Here is an 18504-nt window from a genome sequence, read left to right as displayed (position 1 = left end):
CAAGAAGACTGATGAAGTTCATGGTTTCTCTCTCAAGTGAGAAGGCACATGGTGAACATAGCCAGGGTTTCATTCTCATCTGGAAAGGTAGATGGTAAACATGGTCAGTGTTCCTCTCTCATCTGGAAAGGCACATGGTGAGCATGGCATTATCTGCTAGCTTCTTCTTCTGGCTTTCTGTTTCATGAAGCTCCCCGGGAGGCATTTTCCTTGTTCATCTCCAAAGGTCGCTGGCTGGTGGACTCTGCTTCTTATGGCTATGTCGTTCTGCTCTGCCCTCTCTGAATCACTTTCATTCTCCAAAATGTTTCCTCTTTTATAGGATTCCAGAAACTTATCAAGACCCACCCGAATGGGTGGAGACATGTCGTCACCTAATCCAGTTTAACAACCACTCTTGATTAAATCACACCTCCAGGGAGATGATCTGATTACAGTTTCAAACATACAGTATTAATAGGGATTATTCTGCCTTTATGAAATGGGATTTAAATTAAAACATGGCTTTTCTAGGGTCCATACAGCCTTTCAAACCAGCACATCAACACATAAGAATTAAATGACTGAGTTCAAGTCTACATAGTCCCTTTATACAGAGAAAAACAAAGATGAATAAAAAGTTAGATGAGGGCGGGCCGCGGTGGCTCAGCGGGCAAAGTGCTTGCCTGCTATGCCGGAGGACCTCGGTTCGATTCCCGGCCCCAGCCCATGTAACAAAAACGGAGAAACAGAATACAATAAAAAACAAGAAAATGTTTAAAAATGTTTCCCTTTCTTCCTTCCTTCCTTCCTTCTATCCTTCCTTCCTTCTCTCTGTCTTTCCTTTAAAAAAATTAAAAAAAAAAAAAAAAAAAAGTTAGATGGAACAGCTGATGACAAAATGGGTCCATTTTCAAAATCAGAAGGTTCTGTGTCAGCACAATTTAAAAGTGTGCACTAAAAAGGTTTTTTAAAGTTCTTTAGTGTGTCAAAGCTTAAAAATGGTAATTTAATATCAAACTAACTTTGTCATCCATTATTCCTCATTCTTTGAATTCACTGGTATCTTTGCAGAAGGATGAACCCAGCATTTTCATAACAGGTCTCCCATCCCAGTTGGTGGGAAGGGTGTGGGTTTGCAGGCCTGAGCAAGCCCAAGCTAGATCCCTGGGCTGGATCTCAGCTTCTCTGCTCACTGGTTTGACTTTGGCAAGTCAACTCTCACCGTAAGTCCAGTTTCCTTATCTGTTAAAGAGAGGTGGCAGCTGCCTTGAAGGGTTTTGTGAAGATTAAATTAGATGCTATAGATAAAGCCCTGACAGGTAAATCATGATGGCTATGATTATTTATCTCTAGATGTTAGAAACAGAACAAGCATAGGGCTGGGGCTGGGGTGGGGAAGGGAGGGTGGCAGAATAGGGTTAAAATTGAAAACAAGGGTCAAGTAAGTTTAGGGCCTACAACCTTGAGTGTCTCTTAACACACTGAGCCACTGAGAGTGCTCCAAAGAGGCTGGAGCACAGTCTGAACTGCCCCCAACAGTTGGATTCCGCTGGGTAAACCCAAAACTCAGTGCAACTCCAGGATACCTCTGCTTTGTGGCAAGATGATAACCTATATTGGTTTAACTTACAGTTTAAAACACATATAGATTACTCCAGTAAACTGGGTCACCATGTGAGGCTTTGCAAGAAAACATTGTGTTTTTCTTTATTATATAATTTATCAAAACATGATACAAAGTTTTAATAAAGAACACATTCAGTACTGAATTTGTGTAAAACTAACAATAATGACCAAAAAAAATCAACCAACCAATTACCATGTATTATATTCCCCCCTGGATCACAACTTTTTGCTCAGGAAAACAGGAACATTCTCCATAAAGTGCTAATCCTTTTATAACAGATGGGCAGATCCATCCATTTAACATAATGCTAAGAGCAGTTAAAGCCAACAGGGCCTTTCTAAGTACTCTTTATTGCTATCTGAGTAGTAGTTAAATTTAAATTTTAGATAATCAAGGGACCATTTAAAACCACGGTACTGTGAGAGCCAGAAAGGACTATGTAATTATTTCTCCTTTTGCTGAAGTGAGGTCAGAGGGGCACAGGGTCTTTGGGGGCATTGAGGACAAACTGCCGGGCACAGACTCTGGGGCCCAGCCCCTGAGAGTGCAGCCCAAGCCCCTGGAAGCCTCCTGCGAGCATCTCACACACCCTTTACACTGCACACTATGAAGGGCCTGGGATGACCCGATCGTAGGTTGTACGCTTGTGTCCTCAGCAGAGTTCTATCCAAAACCGGAAAAACTGCATCAGTCCAAAACTTATAAGAACTCAGTATCGCTAAGTGCAATCTGATGACATTTAAATGAGAACTGTGTCAAAACAACCACAAACAATACCCACTGGCCCCTGTGTAAGCCACCCCTAAAACCTACAAAAATAGGATGTGCTAATGTATGTATTAATTGATTGCAGTAAATGACGGGGATTATGGGTGTTTTCAATTTTCTTTGAGCTTATCTGCATTTCTGAGCTTTCTGGAGCAAGCACTTATGGCTTTTATATAAAAGGGAAAAACATCCCCTTGATGGAAAAAAAGAGCTAAAAAAGGGGCTGACCATGAAGATACCATTTACTAAAACCATCAGCCCTCCCAGCCTCCTCCTCCTATGGAATGGCCTTCTTTTGGCCAACTCCAGGAGTACAGCTCTTTTCCCACATGAGGTTATTACCTTATTATTGCTTATTTCCAGGGGCTCCTGAGAACATGGACCAGAACTACTGAGATAATCTTGACACATTTTCTTCACCATTTTATGCAACTGTTCAAATTCCTTATATACAGCTGGGAAAAAAGGCTTTGCTAGATGACCTCTTTCAACCTTAGTGAAGACAAAAATGACAGAAACTGTTTAACCCCAGGGCAATGACATGGAAAATACAGAAAGGAATTTAAACTAGGGAAGGATACAAGCAGCTTGGTCATGGGACATTTCCTCCACTCACACAGGGAGGTGACAAGAGGCTGCACACCTCTGCTGCACACCAGTCAGGCCTGGCAGGAACAGGCCAAAAAACGTCCCCCAGGGAGAGGGTCACCACAGCAAGGTGGGGCACACTGGGAGCTCAGGCAGATCCTCAGGAGTGGGAGGGGCAGTAGAAAGGTCCTGGGGAAGGGTGCCAGGAGGAGTGTAAGCCTTCAACTTTTGAAGGGCCCTGCCAAGAAGTTATGCTGGCACCTCCTGGAATTGTACCTGGCATCAGCAGGAATTCTGGGGTGTGGCCCACCTGTTGTGGGGTGGTTGTGGGAGTGCCCATCAGGTAGCAGAGCCTGGGGAGCAGAAGGGTGGATGGGTGCCCCGAGAGATGTGAAGGCTGTGGGTGGCTGAGTCTGTTGCTACAAAGAGAATGGAGGAGCCGTCTACCAGAAGGACCCACCATGGGGCACTAGGACCCCTAAGCCAGGCATTCAAGCAGGGCCAACAGGTTCCCTTCAGCTCTCCTGGAGAAGGAAAACTCTACCCAACAGCCTCAATCTTCCTAAAATAAATTTGAAGTAGGCCTTTCCAAATAATTTCACATCATCCCCTGTATCATTTAGGAACACTGAGAAGACTTACCTTCATCAGGAGAAATTCATATACCGTCACAACTTGAGCCAGCCGAGGTAGAGCCAATTTCACTAAATCCTCCTGGTCACACTGCTGGAGACACTACCAAAAGACAGTGCTTGACATCATTTGAATGCCCTGCAAGAGTTCCTAGTAGCCAGTAAGTTGATACAGCATAAGACATAAAAGCAGAAAGTTCGCCCCAAACTCAGAAATTAAGCAACTCTAAACTATAAAAATTCTGCTTCATCAAACATCTTACTTGTTCACCCATTAACAAAATTCATGGTAAGTTGTGGATTCCAGGTTTGATGCCCTGTGACAAGCTCTGGGACATAGTTGGGACCAGGTCCCAGCAGGAGGGCACAGTAGGAGGGAGTGTGTATCCTCCCTTCTGAGCAGGAAACAAAAACTGGTAAGGAAGCTGCTAACTGTTTTAGTCTTGTGTCACATGAACAAGGACCAGTTGAGGAAACAATGAATTCTGTCTGCTGGGGGTTCAGGTGAAGAGAGAAGTATAGTCAGCTGAAAGCAGCATCTGGAGACTGATAGACACCAAGGCCTTGAAGGCAGACTAGGCCAGGCTGTGGAGGGGCCTCGGGGTTTGAATTTCTTTCTCCAGGTGCCACTTTTAGGCAGGTCATTAGAAGGGTGATTTAGGAAAGTCACTCAAAGGGTGACGCAGAGAAGGGGCTGGAGGCAGCATGTGGTCAGAAAATGACCACAAGGTGCAGGTGAGAGGTGGGGACCTAGAACGGCATTGTTACAGAAATTAGGGGAAAGGGAAAGTCATAATTAAAAAAGTCATCCGCTGCCCGGATGACGTGCGGGTGGGCAGCGAGCTCATGAAAGGAGAGGGTGTGCTCTGCTCAGGCGTGAAAGCCTGAAAAGCCACCGAACACCCAAGTGGGGATGTCTGAAATAAAAAAGCTGAAACTCAGAAGTGTTAAACAGGAAGCAGAAATGTGGGAGGCAGTGAAGGAAGATGGTCTGTGAAAGCAGGATGAGATTACCCTTGAAAGCACTAAAGCTGCAATAGAAATAGAAAGTCTTCTGAGGCTCAGAAGGAGGTTACAAATCAGCCTTAGAGGTTATGAATCAGAACTCTGGGATAGATCAGGTGCTGCAAAGAACTGGAAGTGGGGTGGAGGAAAGCCAGCAATTGTCATAAAAAACTAGAAAAGCTAAAGGAAAACCTTTTCATATAAATTTGCAAGACAGAAATGTTTAATTATGACTTTCAAAAGCCCTTAAATAGAGAAAAATGACCACTTGTTTCCAACTCCATAGGAGGTGGTATTACCCCACCATGATCTGGCCTAATTCTGGACAAGCTGAATGACAGTGGCAGGGAACCCTCCTAGCCCAATACCTTCAGGCCCTCCTGATGTTTTTGCAGGCTAATGATAGGTATGGCATCTCTCCTCACACTAGAATTTATGCCCATGAGGGCAGGGCCGTGTCTATCCTGGACACCACTGTCCCCTCAACACCTAAACAAGGGCTAAGACTTAAAGGGTCCCCAGTAAATGTACAAATACCCATTCCTGGGGAAATTCTCATCTATCCAAGTCCTCAAATTCTCAGGGTGAAGGTTGTGGCATTTTCCATCAAGGTAGTAGTATCATCCTATCAGTTACTAACGGGCAGCCCGGGACCAGGCTGTGCTGACCTCGGTGTACCCCATGACACCAAACAACCTGGGTTCCAACTCTCGGTCCACCCCCACCTGCAGTGTGAACAGGAGCAAATTATTCAAGGTTTCAATTTCCTCACCTGTAAAGTCAGAATAGTAATTATTATGTAATAAATGAGGTATATGCAAGGAAGCATAGGGCTTTCAGTGTGGTGATGTCACCACATCGAATGTGCACTGATGGGAGCTATTCTGAATGTTGGATGAATGGGTCACCGCCAGGAATACTTGTAAAAATCAATCATCTACATTTATTTAATGTGATGTTTTAGAAAGTTATAAAAGTGCATGTTTTAGCCATATGATTTTTGTTTGTTTCCTGTTTTTTTCTATACCCCTTACCATTCCCTTTCATTGATCACTATCATTTCAATCTACTAAATTTATTTTAACATTTGTTCCCCCATTATTTATTTATTTTTAATTCATGTTTTACTCATCTGTCCATGCCGTAGATAAAAGAGCATCAGACACAAGGTTTTCACAATCACACAGTCACATTGCAAAAGCTGTATCATTATACAATCATCTTCAAGAAACATGGCTACTGGAACATAGCTCTACATTTCCAGGAACTTCCTTCCAGCCTCTCCAATATACTTTAACTAAAAAGGTGATATCATTATACTGCATAAGAATAACCTCCAGGATAATCTTTCGATTCTGTTTGAACTCTTTCAGCCACCGACACATTATTTTGTCTCACTTCTCTCTTCCCTCTGTTGGTTGAGAAGGTTTTCTGAATCCCTTGATGGTGAGCTCCAACTCATTCTAGGATTTCTGCCCCATGTTGCCAGGGAAGTTTACACCCCTGGGAGTCATATCCCACGTAGAGAGGGGGAGGGTGGTGAGTTTGCTTGTTGTGTTGGCTGAGACAGAGATAGTCCACATCTGAGCAACAAAAGAGGTTCTCTGGGGGTGACTCTTAGGCCTAATTTTAAGTAGGCTTAGCCTATCCTTTGTGGGGATAAATTCCTATGAACAAACCCCAAGACTGAGGGCTCTAGCCATATGATTTTAATTTTTCTCTTCTTTTAGATTTGTTCTTATTTAAAGCAATATGATTGTGACTTCTTGTAGTTACACCTGTTTCAAGAAGATCAGATTGTTGTATTTATTCCACTGTTTTGCATTTAAATGGTAACATAAAAGATAAAAACATTTAAAACTTTTTTTTTATAAAACAGAAAACTGGTGTTGGTGATTGTATTTTAATTAAGTGTCTCTGTTTACCTGCCTAGGAAACATTTTATGGCAGTCTTATGTGCAAAGATCATAAAAGGACAAAAAAATTAAACTGCTTATTTTAATTCAGGAGTTGCATTATAGTTAGTAGTAAAAATAAAAATAAAAATAAAACCATGTCGATAGCTGTAGATGGTTTCACCTCTGTAAAAGCAATCGATTGTATATTTTTGTGATGTGCACTATACCATGTACTCCAGTGAATGTCCATTTGTGTAAATGTGTTTACTTTATATTGGTAAATGCAAAAAGGAGATAGTATTCTGTAACTCCAATCAGTTTAGATGTGTAACTCAAATTATTATGCCTTTCAGGATGATGCCAGAGCAATATTAAACACACTTCCAATTTTGATTGCTCTTTTGTATTGTGTTTCTGTTTTTTTCTTCCTCACTATAGAACTAAATCAATAAACACTTCCCTTTGTTGCTTTCAAAAAAATCCTTGATAACACCCAGGATTACCACTAGACAAGCCAAAAATGGGAGTGCAGGTAAATCACCAGATAGAACCTGAAATATTACATTTGCTTAAAGAAATTTTCTAGGAAACCCACTTCCTCTCTGAAAACCACTTGTTTCCCTTGTACTGGGAGGTCCTGGGCCCCGTGGCAGCCAATCTTTCTAGGGGCAGTTTTCTCACTTACTTATTATATCATGTTCTCTCTTGCTATTTTTCACTTGCTTTCTTAAAAATACTCCCTCAGAATATAAATATATTCTAGTCCAACACAATTTTGGTAAATTTAGTGTTTCATTTTACCAAGCCAATTCAATTAAATTCAATAAACCTACTTTGAAGGGACTGGAATGGGAGATTCCAGAGTTTAAAAGTTGAAGCATGCTTTTATATACTTGGCAACTTTTTATAGAAAAAAAAAAAAAGGAAACCCATCCCACTGTTTTCTAATGTGCTTCCATACAAACACAGGTGGCTCTCACAGTTGTGTCTGAGATCCTAGGGTCATTTTAAACAGGGATGGCTATGAATTCTTTCAGATCTGTAATACTATCCTTGAATTTATTATAATACCCAATCCAAATGCACTTCAGGTGAACTCATCAGTTGCTCTGGGAATTTTACTTTTAGATCCAGAAACTAAAAGAAAAGTACCACATCCATGCCAACAAAACACTCAAGTGTCAGGAAGAGGGTTACAGAAACCACACACCTCCTTGAGCCTGGCCTGGGCCCTCCCTGCACTTAGCTCCTCTGAAGCACCAGCATCCACGTGTAGCTGAGCAGCTCTGTTCTGCTGCAGGATAGCTGCAGGGGACTTCCCCAGAACTTTGGAACAGCTGCTTCTTCTAAGTCCTGGGTATCTTCTTGGTCCCCAAAGGGCTGAATAACTTCCACTTTCTGGTTCAGACACCAATGCCTCTTCGACTTCTATGGACTGGCCAGTCTAAATGAATGTTGCACACCCCAAAATCAAAATAAAATAAAACAAAATAATCAGATTTATACTACCACAACGAAAACCTTAAAACAGAAAATCCTCAGGCCCTAAGTAATTAAACTTATTTATTTCTTCTTTGCATAATTAAGACTTATTAACTACGATCAATGTGTATCAAACTTTCCCAACAAAGTGACCTTTGAGGACTCTGGATGACTTACTAACCAGATAGTAAGTCTGGGCTGACACACTGCAGCACTGAGGTGTTCTTAGCCAACGTGAAACCAGAAATGTTTCTGATGCCACCTTTCATCTTGAAAAACTGATCCAAATTTTGCATTCTAATTCCTATCTTCTCCATTGCTTTTAAAAAGATAATCATGAGTCTGACATACCCTAGCTGTTTCCTCATTTGGCCCATCTCCTCCTCTGTAAATAGGAAAGGTGATATACCTCCACCTCCTGGGATAACTGATTAAATAAGCCAAACTAAGGGGAGCACTAACTTGGTCGTGAGCATGCAGCATGTCTTCCCAAAACTGTTGTCATCATCCTCACCATGACATAAAGAGTCTACCCTCCCCATCTTCAATTACAAAGGAACCTTTAGGAGGAATGGGCAGGTGTAGCTGTGGTTTTAAGAACCATGGGGTCCTCCTCCAATTAGATTCAGGAAGGGAAAAACCCAAATGTGCATCACTCTCTACCCCAGCCACTGGAGGGAATAAGCTCAGGACCCTACGGTCTCACCAGCACTCAGGGCAGCCACCACTACCCAGGCCAGGGAATCAAAAATCTAGAAGTTGCTTTTGCTGTGGTGAAGGATTTCTTCATTGAAGGAACTAGAAAATGCAGAGGTAGGGAGGCTGTTCAATTTGTATGAGACAGTCCCTTGTTCATTATGAATTATGCCCCTTTCGCATTCAGAAATCCTGGTTTGAATGATAAATTAGATGGTCACCCTAGTGTAGCTTAAGAAAAGCAGGGTTTTCAGAAGTGGCATGAAGCTCAGAGCCTCCTAAAAGAGGCAGCCTGGTAAAGAGTGCAGAATTTAAAGTCAGAAAAGCTGGGTTGACTTCTCATCCTCGACCTTTACCACCTCTTTTCAAGGAGGACGATCACACCTACCTTTCAGGGCTCTTAAGAATTGAGAAGCTTTACATGATTCTCCTAGAGACAACCTGCCCAAAGTAGCCATGCAATAAGCATTGTTAATATTGTTACTAGTGAGGCTAGTGCTACAGGACAGTAACCCTTGTGAATCCCACGGTCCTGCTACTGGATGTCATTAAGCTCTCCTAGGTCCAAACAAGTCTGTTCCGGCCCGAAGGAGCCAATTTGTAAACCAAAGTAGCTGCCTGCCTCATCCCTCCTCAGAAGCTCCTGCCATACTGCAGGGAATGGTCTAGGGTATCTGGCAATTTCCTGAGGAGGTGACATTCATTTTCCATACTTTTCAGGTCACTAAAATCACATTGATTCCAATGCTGTTTTTTCCTTTAACATTTCAAAAGCTACAAATGAATATAAACAGAATTACTCAGCACAGACACAAAAGAAGCCACAGCAAACAAGTCAAAGGAAAAGGAAAAGGGGAGTTTTTAAAGCAAAGGGGAATGAGCGACTTACAGACACTTGCCATTTCTTAGTGATTCACTTACCATTTTAAAAAAGATTTACCTATTCTGTATGTCACACAAATATCCATCACACATGCTCGATAACCTAAAATTTTAGTAAAAAAATTTAGATGTGCTAATGCCATCTCCTAGAGACTTGTATCTGCTTTTACTGGGAGTTTTGGAAGGGGCAAAACGCAGGGAAGACATGCTAAGCAATACTTTACAACTGGTGCTCCAAGAAGCACCGCCAGGGACTACTGCCCCCAATTCTGACCATTCCCAGATCCTGTCCCGTCAACGACTGAGAGTTCATCTCCTGACCAGATCTCGAGAACTGAGGGTAGTGTTTCCATTGGATGCACACCTCAAATCATACTGATGATCAGACCAAACTCTTCCCAACACACCTTCTTACTCATTTGGCAGCAGAGCAGCAGATGTGGTGTGGGTTCTCAGATCCTCTACTATGAAGATTTTGGTCCTGCTTGAGCCTCTCCCTGAACCCTCCACAGATGCCATAAAACTTAATTTCAGGATGATGGGCAGAAAGGGGCAGGAATAAGAAAACTGTCATGCAGACAGAAATGTTACCTGTAGACCACTTGGGGTTGACTCAGCCTCCGTTGCACACTGGGAGAGGGTCCCTTCCTCACTTAAAATGGCTGGAGTGGATGACTGTGGGGAGCTCAGGCTGACAGGCCCCTCCTCCAAGCACCCCCGGGTCATGCTGCCATCGGCTTTCTCAGACAGTGACCCTTCAGGCTCCAGTTGGCCATGACCTGGGTTAAGTTTGAGATGTCGGGCCAGTCCTCCCTTTCCTATATACGATTTGTCACAAGTCTGACACTTAAAAGTTTTGGGCCTTAGGGAGCAACCTGATAGGTCAAAGAGCACCTCCTTCTCCCTCTGGTCTTCATCTTCCTCCACGCTTAGTTCCGAGTAATCATCAGAATCCGATTGATGACTGTCAGCCAAATCCTCTGTTTTTATGAACTTATAATCTTTAGCTTTATACTTAGGAGGTCGAGATATACGTCCAGAACGTGTTTTCACTTTCAAAGATTTTTTTAGTTTATTGGTATGTTTTGTGTGCAAGTTGGAAATAAACAGATCTGCTGAACTAGATGAGACAGATGTCCTTGTTGGTGGGTCAGATGCTGACAACGGGGCTGATGTGGCTCCCAGGCCACTTGGAGCTTTGGGGACTGGGATCCTCCTCGCAGACACTGGTCTGAGGGCAGGCAGTGGTCTCTGCATGAACTGAACAGGAGGCTGAAGAGAGTTCCTCAGGAAACACTTCTGCTGCCCAGTCCTCACAAGGGGCTGTGCCCTGAGCAGTTGAGGACTGGTGAAGCTGAGCCCCCACAGGCTGGAATTCCTCCCAGACAGCTGGCTTGGTTGTACTGTTTTGGGCTGGATGGCAGCCAGTGGAGGCATTGGCCTTTCCTGACCTTTCATTTCTCCAGAAGTTACCTTGACACAAATGGCTTCCAGTTGCTTAAATGCAGGAAGGAAAACAGAAGAAAGAAAAGAAGTATTATGCTTGTCAAACTTTCTACAATTCTGAGCTCATTTTATATCTATTCAAATTATTTTTCAAAATTACATAATATACTTTATATATAAAAAAGTATATATAGTGTTTCCAACCTGATTACAAACTTTTCTGACCACAGACCACAGTGGCAACGTTTTACATCGCAATCTAGTATCTACATGTATGTGTAGATATTTGCATATACAAATGAAATCACAAAATTATTTACCATTTCTATGTAAATGTCTGCTGATATCATCTGTTCTTACAGCACTTTTAAAAATACTAGGCAGCAACAATATGAATGAACCTGTGGAAGATTTGATGAGGCAAAATAAGACAGAAACAAAACAGCAAATATTGTATGATCTCATTTAGAAAATTCTTATAAAAAACTGGGGCCTAGACTGTAAACTCCTTTTAGCACAATTAGTCCAGAGTGGTAATTTTATTTCTGCATTTTGAGGGGCTGTTTTATATATGTTTAACCTGCTATTCAGAGAACAAAGCTGATCAGGTGGGAATTAAGGTAAATCAGAATACAAAGGTAAGGAAGACATTGTATTTTAGAACTTCACCTACTCTTTGAGACCAAAGGAAGAAAGTTTTATTTTGTCCAGAACCTAAATTTTCTGTAGCACAAAATCTAATTCAACCTGTCAGGATAGATCAGTTAAACAATCCAAACAGAGGGAGCCCAGAATAAGAATGAGGGTCTTTAACCCTGTGTATCTTAATGTAATGCCAGGATATACCCCAGAGTACATTAGGCAGATAATCAAAAAGTATTGGCAAAGTCCCTTGAGGGATGGGAGAAAAAATATGGAACTGTTAAACTTTACCACTGGGGAAACCCTGGGTGCTGTGTCAAATACTGGGTACAATCAAATCAATGGGCCAGGCCCTTGATCTTGAGGCTTGCTCTTGTAAAGCTTACATATGCAGCAAAGAAGCTTAGTTTACCTACAGGTATGCCTAAGAGTCACCTCTGGAGGACCTCTTTTGTTGCTCAGATGTGGCCTTCCTCTCTCTAAGCCCAACTCTGCAAACGAAACCAATGCCCTCCCCTGTTACATGGAACATGGCACTGAGGGATGAAAATCTTCCTGGAGGCGTGAGAGGTGACTCCCAGGGATGAGCCTGGCCCTGGTACCATGTTATCAACAATGCCATCCTGACCAAAAGGAGGAAAAGAAGTGCAACAAATAAGGTATCAATGGCTGAGAGAGTTCAAATGAAGTTGAGAGGCTACTCTAGACGTCACTCTTATGCAAGCTTCAGTTAGACACTGCTACTTATCATAACTTGCCACACCCCACCAAAACCATTCCTGCCAATACTAAAGAATACCTAGGGCTTTATAAAAGATTCTACAAAGGTTCCATGCACTGGGGTACTTTCCAAAACCTACAACCTCTAGATGAGTCCGTGGAAGTCCTGAAGTGCCAAGGGGCCAGCCCTTCCAGAACATCAACTAGTTTCATCCCCCATTCCATATTACTGATGGCCCATGCCAACATGAAAAAGTTAGAATGGGTATATCCCGAACAGCTCTCAAGAGTGGGAGAAAGGTCAAAAGTGATGGTGGAGTTATACAGAGAAGGTCGGGTTTAACAAATAAGTATTAGTGCTGAATCATTACATTGATATTTCTTTTAGTCTCCAATACCTTAGAGCAGCTAAAAGCAAAAACCTAAAATTCTGGAAGTGTAACCCTATATGAACTCTGAAATCTGTTCTACAACTAATTGTTGCGACGTGCTTTGAAATTTATTGTTTTTTGGTATATATCCTATTTTTCACAAAAAAGAAAAGAGAAAGAAGAAGTTAGGATTTAACAAAAGGAGTATGCTGAATTATCATACTGATATTTCTTATGATCTCCACTGTCTTAGAACAGCTAGAAGAAGAAATTAAACATTGTGGAAGTAAAACCCATACCGTACTTTAAAATCTGTTGTATAACTACTTGTTAAAATGTACTCAGAATTTTATTGCTTTTTTGTATATATGTTACATTTCACAGTAAAAAATACTAAAAAAAAAAAAAAATACAGCCATATGCTTTAGAAAGATGGTGGAGTAAGATAGACTGGGATTGCCCCTACTCCGTGTAATAAGAGAGGGAACAGAAAAATCTACCAGGACTGCAGTCCTGGGGGGTGACTGATCGAAGAGCATTTTAAGCATTTCATAGGGAGGTCCTGGATGAAAGGCAGGGATTGCGACAGGGGGATCAGGGTGAGTTTAGACAGCCATGACTTCACTGATGTGGGCAGCAGTGTGCAGAAGTACAGACCTGAGAGAGTAAACAGTCACTTCATTCTAGCCTGCACCAATAGCAAGCTGGGAAGACTTCCTGTGCAGCTTCACTGCCAGCAGCATCCATAGGGAGCTCAGGGGCATGTCTAGCCATCTGCCAAGAAAAGCTGTACCCACTGGGTGCTGGGATGGGTCACCTTGCTAGGAACTGCAAGTAGCTGTCCCATCAGGCGCTGTGAACAGCGGGTCCACTGGGCAGCAAATTGCTCTGATCAGCTGCCTCACTGGGTATTGTGATTGGTTACCCAGTTCCATACACTGAGACTGCAGTCCCGCAGCCACAAATGCCATTTTGCCTGGGCAGCCACCATGTCAGGGAGAAGTGGGCCTGAGGGGAGAAAGTGGCTCAAGAGTGCCATTTGGGCGGGCCGCGGTGGCTCAGCGGGCAAAGTGCTTGCCTGCTATGCCGGAGGACCTCGGTTCGATTCCCGGCCCCAGCCCATGTAACAAAAACGGAGAAACAGAATACAATAAAAACAAGAAAATGTTTAAAAATGTTTCCCTTTCTTCCTTCCTTCCTTCCTTCTCTCTGTCTTTCCTTTAAAAAAAAAAAAAAAAAAAAAAAGAGTGCCATTTGTTATGAAGAAGCAGTAAGTGTTATCTGGTAAACTACCTATCTACCTGGTTTTATTTTTAAACTGTTTTTATAGTTTTTAAAAAAATTTTTATTAATAAAACCAATCAACATGCAACACAAACATTCTTAACGTATGAACATTCCACACTTGGTATGCAATCAATGGTTCACAATATCACCACATAGTTGTATAATCATAACCACGATCATTTCTCAGAACATTTACATCACTACAGAAAAATAAATAAAAAGAAAAAAGAAGAGAGTCGCCCCCAGGAGGCGGGGCCAAGATGGCGGCTTAGTAAGGTATGTGCGTCTTAATTCCTCCTCCAAAGCAACTACTAGGTGAACTGAAACAGTGCAGAACAGCTCCCGGGGCTACAGCAGGGAATGGACACACAGTGTACCCCAGTCTGGACTGGCTAGTCTGACTGCGAGACTCGGCTGCGGTGAGATCCCCGAGCAGCACGCGATTTCCCGAGCAGTGGCAGCTGCGGCGCCGGAGCTACTCTCTCCCTCCTTCCCGGGCCGGCTGAGAGTCTCGGAGAGGCAAGTTCCCCAAGCCGAGGCGGCCGGCGCCCCTCTTTTGCGGGCGGCTTCGAGTCTCGGCTTCGAGTCCGCGGCTATGAGTCTCGGATCAGAGGGCTATCCAAGCCGCGGTGGCCCTCCCCCGTGGGTGGATTCCTGGTCCGGTGGGGAATTCCCCAGGCCGCGGCGGCCGGTGACTGACGCCCCTCCCCCGCAGGCGACTTCCTGGTCCGGTGGCGAATTCCCCAGGCCCGCTGTGGCCGGCGACCAGCCACAGGGTCCCCTCAAGCCGCGGTGGCTGACGCCCCCACCTCGCGCGGCCCCCTGAACCAACGGAGAGAACTGGATCGGAAATCCCCAGGCCGCGGAGATCGGTGACCAGGGGGATCCATTCCAAACACGTGAGACAAATGTGTGCCACGAGCGCCACCTACTGGGCAGGATAAGAAAAACAGAACCCTGAGATTTCACAGAAAAATCTTACAACCTTGTTGGGTCCGACACCCAGGGAAATCTGACTAAATGCCCAGACGCCAGCAGCAGAAGATAACGGTCCACGCTCAGAAGATTGAGAATATGGCCCAGTCAAAGGAACAAACCAATAGTTCAAATGAGATACAAGAGCTGAGACAACTAATGCTGAATATACGAACAGAAATGGAAAACCTCTTCAAAAATGAAATCGATAAATTGAGGGAGGACATGAAGAGGACATGGGCTGAACATAAAGAAGAAATAGAAAAACTGAAAAAACAAATCACAGAACTTATGGAAGTGAAGGATAAAGTAGAAAAGATGGAAAAAACAATGGATACCTACAATGATAGATTTAAAGAGACAGAAGATAGAATTAGTGATTTGGAGGATGGAACATCTGAATTCCAAAAAGAAACAGGAACTATCGGGAAAAGAATGGAAAAATTTGAACAGGGTATCAGGGAACTCAAGGACAATATGAACCGCACAAATATACGTGTTGTGGGTGTCCCAGAAGGAGAAGAGAAGGGAAAAGGAGGAGAAAAACTAATGGAACAAATTATCACTGAAAATTTCCCAACTCTTATGAAAGACCTAAAATTACAGATCCAAGAAGTGTAGCGCACCCCAAGGAGATTATTCCCAAATAGGCGTTCTCTAAGACACTTATTAGTTAGAATGTCAGAGGTCAAAGAGAAAGAGAGGATCTTGAAAGCAGCAAGAGAAAAACAATCCATCACATACAAGGGAAACCCAATAAGACTATGTGTAGATTTCTCAGCAGAAACCATGGAGGTGAGAAGACAGTGGGATGATATATTTAAATTACTAAAAGAGAAAAACTGCCAACCAAGACTCCAATATCCAGCAAAATTATCCTTCAAAAATGAGGGAGAAATTAAAACATTCTCAGACAAAAAGTCACTGAGAGAATTTGTGACCAAGAGACCAGCTCTGCAAGAAATACTAAAGGGAGCACTAGAGTCAGATACAAAAAGACAGAAGAGAGAGGTATGGAGAAGAGTGTAGAAAGAAGGAAAATCAGATATGATATATATAATACAAAAGGCAAAATGTTAGAGGAAATATTATCCAAACAGTAATAACACTAAATGTCAATGGACTGAATTCCCCAATCAAAAGACATAGACTGGCAGAATGGATTAAAAAACAGGATCCTTCTATATGCTGTCTACAGGAAACACATCTTAGACCCAAAGATAAACATAGGTTGAAAGTGAAAGGTTGGGAAAAGATATTTCATGCAAATAACAACCAGAAAAGAGCAGGAGTGGCTATACTAATATCCAACAAATTAGACTTCAAATGTAAAACAGTTAAAAGAGACAAAGAAGGATACTATATACTAATAAAAGGAACAATTAAACAAGAAGACATAACAATCATAAAGATTTACGCACCGAACCAGAATGCCCCAAAATACATGAGGAATACACTGCAAACACTGAAAAGGGAAATAGACTCATATACCAAAAAGAAAAAAGAAAAACTCATACGTACCATACCCCTTATCTTCCCTCTCATTGACCACAACTATTTCCCTGTACCCAATTTATTTTAACGTTTGTTCCCCCTATTATTTATTTATTTTTAATCACTATCTTTTACTCATCTGTCCATACCATAAATAAATAGAGCATCAGAACTAGGTTTTCACAATCACACAGTCACTTGCAAAAGCTATATCATTATACAATATTCTTAAAGAAACATGGATACTGGGACATAGCTGTACAGACATAGGTACTTCCCTCCAACCTCTCCAATACACCTTAAACCAAAAAGGGGTTATCTATATAATGCACACAAATAATCTCCGGATAACCTCTCCACTCTATTTGAAATCTCTCAGCCACTGACACTTTATTTTGTCTCATTTCTCTCTTCCCCCTTTCAGTCAAGAATGTTTTCTCAATCCCTTGATGCTGAAACCCCGCTCATTCTAGGATTTCTATCCTATATTGCCAGGGAGGTTTACACCCCTGGGAGTCATGTCCCGTGTAGTGAGGGGGAGGGCAATGAGCTTACTTGCTGTGTTGGCTGAGAGAATCTGAGCAACAAAAGAGGTTCTCTGGGGGTGACTCTGAGGCCTAATTTTAAGTAGGCTTAGCCTATGCTTTGTGGGGATATATTTCATATCAAGAAACCCCAAGATTGAGGGTTTGGCCTATTGACTTTGTTGTCCCCACTGCTTGCAAGAATGTCAGGCCTTCTCCAAATGCGGAAGTTGAATTTTCCCTCGTTCTCACCATTCCCCATTGGGGACTTTGCAAATACTTTTTTACTCACTATTCAAATCACACTGAGATTTATCAGGGCATAACTCTGGACAAACCTACAAAATCTCATGCCCTACTCAAGGTTCCATGTACTCATGGTGTTCAATCAAACTGTTCATATAAGTTATATTAGGAGATGCACTAGTCAAAATATAAATTTTATACCAAATAAACAGTTTTTGCTTTTGTCTCACACATAAGTTAGTTTTAAAATATGAGTTACCATCTATTTTCAACACCCTGCAATATTAACATTCCTTTGTTCTTCCTCATGCAAAAACATTTTTTAAATTTGTACATTTAGTTACTATCCCTGTACATGCTAGGCATTCCTAGATTGTACCATCTCAGTCTTTATTGTCTATCTTTCCTTCTGATTTCATTTGTACCCCCAGTCCTCCTCCCTCTAGCATTTTCACATTCAGCTTCATTCAGTGTACTAACATTATTATATTACAGTTAGATAGTATCGAGCTATCCATTTATGAATTTTTAAAATCAGTCCTGTTGCACAATCTGTATCCCTTCAGCTCCACTTACCCAAAATCTACCCTATTTCTATCTCCTGATGGTCACTGTTCTTAATTGAAATTCTCCAAGTTCATTCACTGATGTTAGTTCATATCAGTGAGACCATACAGTATTTGTCCTTTTGTTTCTGGCTAATCTCACTCAGCATAATATCCTCAAGGTCCATCAATGTTGTTACATACTTCATAACTTTATTCTGTTTTACAGTTACATAACATTCCATCGTATGTATACACCACAGCTTGTTTAGCCCTTGTCTGTTGATGGACAACTGGGCTGTTTCCACTTCTTGGCAACTATAAATAATGCTGCTATAAACACTGATGTGTAAATGTCCGTTTGTGTACTTGCCCTTATGTCCTCTGAATAGATACCTAGCAATGGTATTGCCAGGTCATATGGCAATTCTATACTTAGCTTCCTGAGGAACCACCAAACTGCCTTCCAGAGCAGTTGTACGATTTGACATTCCCACCAACAGTGGAGAAGTGTGCCTCTCCACATCCTCTCAAGCACTTGTCATTTTCTGTTTTATTGATAATGGTCATTCGGGTGGGTGTGAGATGATATCTCACTGTGGTTTTGATTTGCATTTCTCTAACAGCCATGGAAGTTGAGCATCTTTTCACGTGCCTTTTGGCCATTTGTATTTCCCCTTCTGAGAAGTGTCTG

The 18504-nt window shown here is 42.2% G+C and overlaps 1 protein-coding gene across 5 annotated transcripts in view; it reads right to left on the bottom strand.

The window, feature by feature from the left end:
* The window catches only part of ZNF839 (zinc finger protein 839), an 81920-nt gene that overhangs the window by 17499 nt on the left and 45917 nt on the right, over window positions 1-18504 (bottom strand). For 4 of the 5 annotated variants that reach the window (XM_077123592.1, XM_077123591.1, XM_077123590.1 and 1 more), the window contains exons 2-5: window positions 10152-11057; window positions 7711-7944; window positions 3608-3700; window positions 2720-2869 (exon numbers count right to left, since the gene is read on the bottom strand). In XM_077123592.1, the coding sequence (XP_076979707.1) occupies window positions 2720-2869; window positions 3608-3700; window positions 7711-7944; window positions 10152-11057 (1383 nt within the window). Of the gene's footprint in view, window positions 1-2719; window positions 2870-3607; window positions 3701-7710; window positions 7945-10151; window positions 11058-11326; window positions 12959-18504 lie in introns of those variants that run through there. The other variant, XM_077123593.1, reaches the window with a different exon arrangement.

This window comes from Tamandua tetradactyla, chromosome 12 (genome assembly GCF_023851605.1).
Source record: "Tamandua tetradactyla isolate mTamTet1 chromosome 12, mTamTet1.pri, whole genome shotgun sequence".
NCBI lineage: Eukaryota > Metazoa > Chordata > Mammalia > Pilosa > Myrmecophagidae > Tamandua > Tamandua tetradactyla.
This window is presented reverse-complemented; position numbering and strand designations above follow the sequence as displayed.